Source organism: Geospiza fortis, unplaced genomic scaffold (genome assembly GCF_000277835.1).
Source record: "Geospiza fortis unplaced genomic scaffold, GeoFor_1.0 scaffold26, whole genome shotgun sequence".
NCBI classification, from domain to species: domain Eukaryota; kingdom Metazoa; phylum Chordata; class Aves; order Passeriformes; family Thraupidae; genus Geospiza; species Geospiza fortis.
In genome coordinates this window covers 1,646,942-1,657,150 of record NW_005054425.1, presented here as the reverse complement: position 1 = coordinate 1,657,150, position 10,209 = coordinate 1,646,942, and the positions used below count along the sequence as shown (strand labels likewise).

Sequence of the window (10,209 nt, the reverse complement as noted above, 5' to 3'; positions counted from 1 at the left end):
ATGGTGAAGGAAAGGAGTCGGTTCTGATGGAGGGTTTGGATCCAGAGCTTTATTCTGGCCCACAGGCCTCTGAATGCAGCACCAGCTCCAACAGAACTCCCTGAGCCCGTGGTTGCTGCTCCTTTGAACCCTGGGGAGAGGGGCAGGGAAGGGGCAGGGAGCCACCAAGCAGGGACAGGAGGAGAGGGACAAAGGGACAAAGGACACCTGGATGGCCCAATGCCCCCCAGGGGTAGAGGGCATCCTTTGGATCTGCCAGTCACTCTGTGCCCTTCTGGAATGCCAGGACTGACAGACAGTGCTGGGAGGGGAGAGGAGAGCTGACTGGCACACCTGGCAGGGAATGATCAGGGGAGGGACCCGAGGTGCTGAGGTAAACCCTGAAATCACAACCCAACAGCTGGGGTAAATCAGGAACAAGCACAGGGCTGTGCTCCCCTCCCAGGGACCAAGGAGGGCCAGGCCAGGGGGGCTGAGGGGCCCTGCCCGTGAGCTCTGTGTCCCCTCTGCTGCAGGGGTCAGTTCATCAACTACGTGGACGCAGACCCCACGCAGATCGAGGTCCAGAAGCGAGAGTGGCTGCACAGCGACTTCCACTTCAACAATGTCTTCTCAGCCATGATGTCTCTGTTCACTGTCTCCACCTTCGAGGGCTGGCCAGAGTGAGTCTGCTGGGGGAAGGTCTGTGCTGGGAGCAGGGCACTGCCATGGGGTCTTGGTTTGAACAGACAGGAGTCTGCTAAGGAGGGCAGGAGCCTCCCCTGAAATGGAAAATGTAAACCCTCTCCCTCCAAATTGTTGTACTTTGGAAATTAAAATGTTCCCAGGCAAAGATATGGGAGCAGGAATAACAGTTCTTTACTAGGAAAATTAAAATACAAATGCAATAGTACAAAAAAGAAAGCCACTGCCAGAGTCAGAATAGGAGCTGGCCCCCTGTGGAAACACAGGGTCTGCTAAGGAGGGCAGGAGCCTCCCCTGAAATGGAAAATGTAAACCCTCTCCCTCCAAATTGTTGTACTTTGGAAATTAAAATGTTCCCAGGCAAAGATATGGGAGCAGGAATAACAGTTCTTTACTAGGAAAATTAAAATACAAATGCAATAGTACAAAAAAGAAAACCACTGCCAGAGTCAGAATAGGAGCTGGCCCCCTGTGGAAACACAGGGTCTGCTAAGGAGGGCAGGAGCCTCCCCTGAAATGGAAAATGTAAACCCTCTCCCTCCAAATTGTTGTAATTTGGAAATTAAAATGTTCCCAGGCAAAGATATGGGAGCAGGAATAACAGTTCTTTACTAGGAAAATTAAAATACAAATGCAATAGTACAAACAAAAAAAATCACATTAGCCAGAGCCAGAGCAGGCCCTGCCCCCCTGTGTGTCAGGGGGTGGCACAGCCCCATCCCATGGGGGCTCAGCCCTCCTGCAGTGCCAGCTGTGCTGCTGCTGGAGCAGGGATCCTGCACAAGGGGGGAGTTTTCCTCTGCAGCTCCAGGGCTGCTGCAGATGGGCCTGGGCTCCCTCTGGCAATGCAGGGCAGCAGAAAGCTGCTCCTCTGGCAATGCAGTGGGCAAAGGCTGCTGTGCTGCTCCAGGCTCAGATTGGATCCAGGTAGGAATGCTTGGCTCCTCCCCTGGGCGGAGCATCTCCCCATGGGATGATGGAATTGGATCAGCCCTGCAGGGACACTCAGTGGCCATGGACAGCAGAGATCTCCTGGAGGGAGGATTGGCTGTGGGAGAGATAAAGAAAAAACTGCCCCATGAACAGGAGATAACTGCCCCAGCTCTGACAGATGGTGATAGAACACACACCCCCATTTCTCACCTGAGACACATGGGCCTTGGCCAGGGTAAAGAAAGAAGAGCTGTCCAGGGTGAGAAGCAAGGCCAGTGCCCCTGGCAGTGGCTGTGGAGCTGGCAAGGTTACCCAGGCAGTCCTGTCCCACCACTGTTGGATGTCCCCAAAGCTCTCTGTAACTTTCAAGAGGAGTCATGGTCTTTCCACCCCAATTAGGGTTTCTGTTGCCTCAATTTCCCTTCTGTAGGCTGCTGTACATGGCCATTGACACCAATGCTGAGGATGCAGGCCCTATCTACAACTACCGGGTGGAGATTGCAATGTTCTTCATCATCTACATCATCCTCATTGCCTTCTTCATGATGAACATCTTTGTGGGCTTTGTCATCGTCACCTTCCAGGAGCAAGGGGAGAATGAGTACAAGAACTGTGAGCTGGACAAGAACCAGGTAATGGGGCTGCTGGAACAGGGCAAGGAGGACCAGCCCTGGACCTGGCACTGCTGGGGCTGGCTGATTTGTGGTGACACTGCTGACACAGATGAGTTGAACCTGCCCCAGGCCTGTTTGCTGCTGGGGCAGGGCCAGCTGCACCCATGTCTAACACAAAACCAGCCTGAGGGAAGGGCAGAGGGAACCAGAAAAAAGGAATGGGCCTCCCTGGACAGGTGGGGTGCCCAGAGGGAGCTGGAGCAGAGGGCTGTGCCCAGCTCTGGGCTCCCCAGTACCAAAGCAACATGGATGTGCTGGAGTGAGTCCAGCAAAGGGCTGGATGAGATGATGGAGGGTCTGGAGCATCTAAGGAGGGTATGGGAGTCAAGTCTGGTGCTGAGAAGGCTCAGAGGAATCTGACCTATGGGTAAAAACACCAATGGAAAGGTACAGAGGAGACTGAGCCAGGCTCTTTTCAGTTGTGCCCAGTGACAGGAAAAATGTAATGGACACAAACTGAAGAAAGCAAGAAATTCCATTTAAACATGAAAAAACCCCCCCTTTTTTTATGGTGATGATGGCCAAGACTGGAACAGGTTGCCCAGAGAGGCTGTGATGCCTCCATCTTTGGAGCTTTTCAAAAGCCTGCTGTCCTGGGCAGCATGCTCCAGCTGGGCCTGCTTTGGGCAGCACACTGTGACTAGACCATCTCCAGAGGTACTTTCTGCTGCCAGCCCTTCTGTGATGCTGTCAGGCTGTCATTCTGGTGGGGGACAGCAAGGCTGAAAGCAGCAGAGGCACTGGCAGAGGATGTGGGACATGCTGGGGAGGACATTGGGGCAATCAATGTCATGCTCCTGCACTGAGGCAGCACGGGCAGCTTGAGCTGGGGGTGCCAGGGTGATGTGAACCACACAGAAACCCAGCAGAGATGGCCCTGGGCTGCTGGGGAGGGACAGGCCTGTGCAGCCATCTCAGTGCCCCCTTCAGCCCTGGTTCATGTGGTGTCTTCACAGAATTCACTTTATTAATTTACAATATATAAAAGAAACACACACACAGAACTCAGAATAAAAATTTTCTGAAAACATTCCTCCTCCCTTCCATCTTGCTGGGGCTTTCACCTCTTTTCTCTGCCCAAGGCTCTGGCCTACCTCACTCTGGCGACATGGCTTCCCCTCTCCCACCCCTCTCCACAGCTGGGCAGGGGAGCTCTGACCTCTCTCACCAACTGGAACTAAGGGAGTTTTCCTCTGGGAGTTCTTTGCTTTTAACTTTCTGTTTTCTCAGGGGTGTATCTATGCCTTCAGTGGCTACACCAGGTGCCAAATTTCAAATTTCAGTGCTGATTGGTTTGACCACAAACTCCCAAAAAACTCACTTCCTTTTCAAACTAAGACAGGGAGGGTGCTGTGTGTGCCCTGCAGTGGGCTCACAGCTGCCCTCCCTGTGTCCCTGTGTGTAGGAGCATCGGGGGGTAGGATGGTCGGGATGGATGGAGATGAGAGATCTCTGCAGCCAGGGCTGGGAACTTGGGGTTTATTGCAAAGGGCCTGGGTGCAGGGCCCTGCTGGGAGCTGCCAGCCACAGCTGGAGCAGGGCTGAGAGAAGAGAGGGGGAGAGAGGATGAGAGGGTAAGAGAGCAAAAGGGGTAAGAGAGTGAGGTTCCCGTTACAATACAATAAATCTTCTTCTGTGTTGAATATTCTAATTCTCACTAACCAATGTAGTACAAGATACAAATCCTATAGCATTTCCATCCAGCCTATAAGAATCATTACATTACCACACTGTGTTACATTTTAAACCCTAAAAACTCCTCTTTGGGCCCTTCTGCCAAGCTGGCAGGGTCTGCTCTGACCCTTGGAGCTGTCTGCAAGCAGAGGGTGTTATTCCATCAAAAGGGGATCACCTTCAGCTGGCCACACCATTGTTTTCCAGTTGTTCAGTGACTGAGGGATCTCAAAGCTTGCTTTCATTTCAATCTCACTTATAGTTTCCATATTCTCCAAATCTTTTGCCAGGCAATCATATTTATAAGGCTTTCCTGTTTCATCTTCCCCAACACCTGTATCCGTGTGTCCGTGTGTCCCTGTGTCTGTGTGTCCGTGTGTCCGTGTGTCCCCGTGTCCATGTGTCCCCAGCGGCAGTGTGTGCAGTATGCGCTCAAGGCTCGCCCGCTGCGCCGCTACATCCCCAAGAACCCCTACCAGTACCAGATCTGGTACGTGGTCACCTCCTCCTACTTCGAGTACCTCATGTTCTTCCTGATCCTGCTCAACACCATCTGCCTGGGCATGCAGGTGAGGGCACAGGGGTGTGGGAGGGGGTGCCCAGGCTGGCTCAGCCCTGCCATCCCCACGAGAGCCTCTGCACAGGGGTGTTTGTTGTGGTGTGATGTCTGGGTCAGGGCCTCTGGACCAAAATGGGGCTGGTGGGATGTGGGGAACCCACAGAAGGGGCTGCAGGGGGGAGATTTCCTTTGTGCTGAGCTGTGGGAGGGGGCTCTGCATCCAGCACACATCTCTGAGCTCACAGTGGAGGCTGGATCTGCCATCAGCTAATGGCTCCTTCTGCCTTATCCTCAGCATTACAACCAGTCTGCAGAAATGAACCACATCTCAGACATCCTCAACGTGGCCTTCACCATCCTCTTCACCCTGGAGATGATCCTCAAGCTCATGGCCTTCAAAGCCAAGGTGAGAGAAGAGCATGATCAGCATGGAAAGCAGGGCAGGCCAGGTGGTCCATTTATCCTGCTCTGGGCATCTCTTGAGTACAAGCACCCCCAGCCCTGCAGCTCCAGAGAATTTCTCCTTGCAAGACCCTTAAGGACCCCCATGCACAGGACCTTGGAGTTTCTGGGGGGATTACTGTTTGTCAGGGCTGCCCTTGCTGGCCAAATCCCACCCAGTCCAGTTGGACACTATTCCCATCTTCAGTGTCAAGGCCATAGTGGGGTCATAGCTCCACTGCAGCCATCCTGATCCACCCTCCCCTTCTCACTGCACTGCAAGACAGGCCCAAATAACCAAGCAGAGGGTGCAAAACTCTGAGCCCCATCCCTTCTTCTGAGGGGCAGAGTCACTGAAGAACCTTCTGGTTCCTCTGGGCTCCACCCTGTGTGTCCTCCTTGACTTATACCCTTGCATGTTCACTCTTCTTTGCCTCCTCTCTGACAGGGCTACTTTGGAGACCCCTGGAATGTCTTTGACTTCCTCATAGTGATTGGCAGCATCATTGATGTCATCCTCAGTGAGATTGATGTAAGTGTCCGGGGACAGGGGGCTGTGCCCACCCAGGGCTGCTCTGGCACCTGCCCTGGCACGGGGCAGCAGTGCTGGGTGTGCCCAGCCCTGCAGGGGATGGTGTCCTCTCCTCTCTCCCTGCTCTGCTTGGTTCTGAGGAGGGACAAGCAGGGATCAGCACATGGAGAGCACAGCTGTGGCCCTTTGAAATTTAGGTGTCCCCAACGGCCCAGCATGTCACATTGCCCCCTCCCCTCTGCTCTCCTGGATCTGTAGGCCCTGGAGTCCTGTGGAAAGCAGGCACTCAGGACCAACCCATCAGCAGCAGGCTGTGTGCCAGCCCCTGCCCCACTGCACAGGCACCCACACATCCAGCCTCAGGTCAATGCAGGTGCCACTAAAAGGGCTCCCACAGCTCCCTGTCCCCACAGAACGCTGCTGGCCCAGGGGAACCATCAGACCCATCAGATTTCCAGACATTGCTTTGTGTGTGTCCCTTTACACAGCAGCCCCTGCACACTGGTGGTGTGTGGGAGCTCCAGCCATCCCTGCAGGCTCTGGGATGGTGCCTCAGGCAGGGCCTGTTTGGGGAGGGCTCTGCTGGGAGCATTTCCAAAGCAGGCCCAGGAAGCCACCATGCTCCTGCCTTCCCTGGCACTGGCACATCCACCCTGTGCCTGGCCCTGGGAAGGCTCCTGTGCTGTGGAAGGTGTGTGCTTCCTTCAGCAGCCTGGTGGGGCTCCACAGGCAGCAGTGGAATGGGGAGATGATGGACTGACCTCTCCAGTGGCTTGGCAGTGTCTCCTGCCAGGGGCAGGGCTGGCTCTGGCACTGCTGCTGCCTCTGGCACCCTGCACAGGGTCACCCTCCCTGTTGTCTGTGCAGGAAGGTGAGGTTTCCAGAGACCCCTGAGAGCAGCCACCTTCTCTGTAGGGATTCCAGCCCTCACAGAGCTGGGATGAGCAAAACCCACCCACCTTCCTGTCCTGTGAGAGCCCTGTGCCCCTCTCTGCACAGCCCTGCCCATCAGTACACCCATCCTCTGCCCTCTGGGCTTCTCAGCCTTCACGATCCCCCAGATTTCCTGCCGGTGCCAACAGCTTCCATCTGTCATCAGCTCCTCCTCATCCTTGCCCAGCAGCTCTCTGCACCTTGGTTTCCCACTGCCTGTCCTTCCCAGCCTGCTCTCAGAACTCAGAATTTCAGGATCCCTGGACTCCACAGTGGGTTTCAGTCCCTCTGGAGCAAGAGAGCACTTGGCACACATACCCAAATCCTGCTGGCTTCAGGTGGGGATGCCCAGGAGAGAAGGTCCTGGTGCCCTGTCTGGTCTGCAGGGGCTGCCCTGGTGCTGTGCTCTGCGTGCTGCAGCAGGGCTGTGCAGAAGGCCAGGCAGGATCTGGGGAATGTTCTCTGTGCCCTGAGCCTCCCAGGTCCCTTCCCCTGTGTCCTTGAGGGTCCGTGGGGATGCCCAGGTCCCAGCACAGGCACCAGGAGGAGTCTCATGGTCTGTGTGGTTCCTTGCTCACCCAGGTGCTGCCTCTGGCTATCACCAGTCACATCAGCTTGTCCCTTAGCCTGAGGGATGCTGGGGCTCTGCCTGCCCTTCCCCTTCTCCCCAGTTCCATCTTACTCTCTGTTCTGTGTCTGTGTTCTCTCCTTGTGTCCCTCCCTGCCTCCCCTCTGCTGACTCTCTTGTTCTCTCTCTCCACAGACCATCCTGGCACCCAGTGGTGGCTTGTACTGCCTGGGTGGGGGCTGTGATGGCACTGTAGGTACCAGCTGTGTGTGCCTGCATCCCTCCCTGCCCCTGCCAGCCTTTGCATGTGCCCTGTGTGCCACCGAGGCCACCACAGCTGGCTCCTCCCTCTGGGCTGTGGCTCTGCCCTGGCCGAGGGGATTGGGGTGACACCCCCACACACAGACACCCCTTCCCACCCTGCACAGCCAGGGGACCCCACAGAGACACCTCTCTTCAGTCCTCCTTTGGTTAAAGTCCTGCTGTGACATTCCCAAAACTGCCCTTCCCTGCTCAAACAGCTCTCATTAACCCTTCCTGTGCCCGGTGCCCACCCTACACCTCACCCTACAAACACAGGACGTGCTGTGTGGGACTGAGGCTGTCTGTGGTGGCCCTGTGACCCTCAGGGCTCTCCCAGTCCATGTGGCATCATGCCTTCCTTCCTGCATGATCCCAGTGTGAGCGTGGGGCCTGGGGAGATGGGGAGAGGAGCCAGGGGCAGAAGTGCCAGCACACTCTGCAGTCTGACCCTGTGTGCAGGCAGGGGCACCACAGCTGGTGCCTGGCGGTGGGATCTCTTTGCCATTCCTCCCCCAGGACTGGAATCCCTGCCTTGAAGGCCTGGGGGCCCCAGCACTGTCTGTCTGTCCTTCAGGACCCTGATGACAACTCCCGCGTCTCCATCACGTTTTTCCGGCTCTTCCGGGTGATGCGGCTGGTGAAGCTGCTGAGCAGGGGGGAAGGTGTCAGGACCCTCCTGTGGACCTTCATCAAGTCCTTTCAGGTCTGTCAGCAGCTCTGCTCCCCTCCCAAACACACACATGCCCAGGGCTGGCAGCGCTGGCTGGTAGCATGAGCAGCCTGTCCTCACCAGGTGTGATATAGGGTCCCCTCCAGCCAGGTCTCATGAGCCATTGGAGATCTATACCACACCCAAGATAGCTCAGCTACCTTAGAGGGCATAAAATCAGCAGGATGGCTTCTGTGGTAGTGTTGGAAACAGAAAAGTTTTAATAAAAGGCAAAATAACAAAACTCTTTCCAGAGGAAAACTGAGCCAGGTGCAAGAGGTTCTTGCTCCTGGTAAAACACTTCACAAAAGTGATTAGTTTCTTTGTTCTTTTCTTTTTCTAGTAAATTGCTTAGGCAAAACTTTTTGTCTCCTGTCCAATTGGCTGTCCTTAAGTTTGAGGTGAAGTCCCCCAGGTCCTATGAGGTGTCTTTTTTGCTAATTGAGGAGAGAAACTTCTGGGCTTTTCTCCTTTTTAAGGAGACAAAGGATAGGTTTGTCACTCTGTCAGCAAGGGGCACATTCCTATACAGGCAGAGGAGAAAGCTCCAGTGCTCCTGCTGGCCTCAGGCTGGGCTGGGGGCCTGTGGTGTGCAGAACATGGCCCATGTGGGTGGGAAGGTGACAGCTCTGGGAGTCAGAGCTGGGCCAGGTGCTGGCAGTACCTGCTGGGCCTGTTTGTCCTGGTCCCAATGAACTGGGATCTGCACCAGGTGGGTACTCAGGGCATGCTGCAGCATCTGCTCACAGCCTGAGCTGGGCACTGCCCTCAGCCCTGGGCTGTGCTGAGCCCCTGGCCCAGCCACAGAGGGCACTGGGGGCTGGCACCAGCCACAGAGAAGGGGTCAGCAGGGGGGTGTGAGAGGAACAGGTGAGCTGTCCCCTCCTGCAGCACCTGCAGAGCCCAAGCCCTGTCCCTGGGCTGTGTCTCACCCAAGCCATGGTTCTTTTGTCACAGGCTCTGCCATACGTGGCCCTGCTGATTGTGATGCTTTTCTTCATCTATGCTGTGATTGGGATGCAGGTGAGGGGCACAGGGAGCAGGGGGTGGGAATTGATCTTCATCAGATGCTCTGAGCCTGATGGCACTGGGGAGGTGGGACAGGGAGGGACTGGTTCCTCTGTTAGGCTCTTTCTGGGACTTGGCACATGATGGGAGCTGTTTACCCTGGTCTGCAAGGGTGTTTGGCAGCCCAGCAGCCTCCTCCTGTCCCTGGGCTGCAGCCAGGGCAGCTGGGGCACATGGCACAGAGCACTTTGGGAGTCAGTGGCACAATGCAATGGCACAATGCAATGGCACAATGCAATGGCACAATGCAATGGCACAATCCATTGGCACAATCCTTTGGCACCAGTGCTTGTGCTGGTTCGGACCCTGTCTCCGTGGCCCAGATGAAGTGCAGCTGTAGTCAGGGGTGCTTTCAGCACTGGCAGGAACGTCCAAGTAGTTTCTAAGCCCCAGAGCACCACATCCAATCTCAGTCTCTTTTGGGGATGCCCACAGCCAAATAAACCAGAGGAAGTGGACTCAGGCACCAGAGGGTGTTTGGTGCCAAGGAAAGGATGGCACACTGCAGACCTGCCACTGTCATTTACAGATGTTTGGGAAGATTGCCATGGTGGATGGGACCCAGATCAACCGAAACAACAACTTCCAGACCTTTCCACAGGCTGTGCTGCTGCTCTTCAGGTCAGTCTTGTCCTGCCGTGTGAGCAGCTCCAGAAGGCTCTGAGCCTGTGGGAATGCCCAGCTTGGAGTGAGGGAGGACCAACATTTCAGTGCTGATTTCTTTTTTGTCCCACAGGAAGATCTCCTGCAGCAGTGGGAGCGTTTCAGGAGAGGCTTTGGGGTTTCTTGGTGTGGCTGCTGGAGAGAGGGGCATTTAGGGGTTGCTATTCTGAGTATTTCCTTCCCAGACTAGATTTTAATTTGTGAATTGTGAGGAAATCTCAGGAAGCAGGAGGTCAGCGCAAGGCTTTCCTTGACTCCAGACATTTCTGGAGCTTTCAGTGGCCCTATAGCAGCAAGCCCAGAATCCCGACTGCTCCTTTTTTTGTTCACAAACAGCCTTTTGCCAGTGATTCAGTCAAAACACCAATTACTAACATGAACCGCGGTGGCCTTCACCCAGCACTAGCTGTTCTTGGGTTGCACTGATACCTCATGCCTTTGCAAGATTGCAGATCTTCCTCCGCTCTT

The 10,209-nt window shown here is 55.2% G+C and overlaps 1 protein-coding gene across 1 annotated transcript in view; it reads left to right on the top strand.

Moving 5' to 3' along the window:
• The window catches only part of CACNA1S (calcium voltage-gated channel subunit alpha1 S), a 61,109-nt gene that overhangs the window by 37,543 nt on the left and 13,357 nt on the right, over positions 1–10,209 (top strand). The window contains 9 exon segments of the mRNA XM_031061734.1: positions 516–662; positions 2,048–2,249; positions 4,376–4,534; positions 4,820–4,930; positions 5,414–5,497; positions 7,194–7,250; positions 7,876–8,004; positions 8,968–9,033; positions 9,608–9,699. Of these exon segments, the coding sequence (XP_030917594.1) occupies positions 516–662; positions 2,048–2,249; positions 4,376–4,534; positions 4,820–4,930; positions 5,414–5,497; positions 7,194–7,250; positions 7,876–8,004; positions 8,968–9,033; positions 9,608–9,699 (1,047 nt within the window).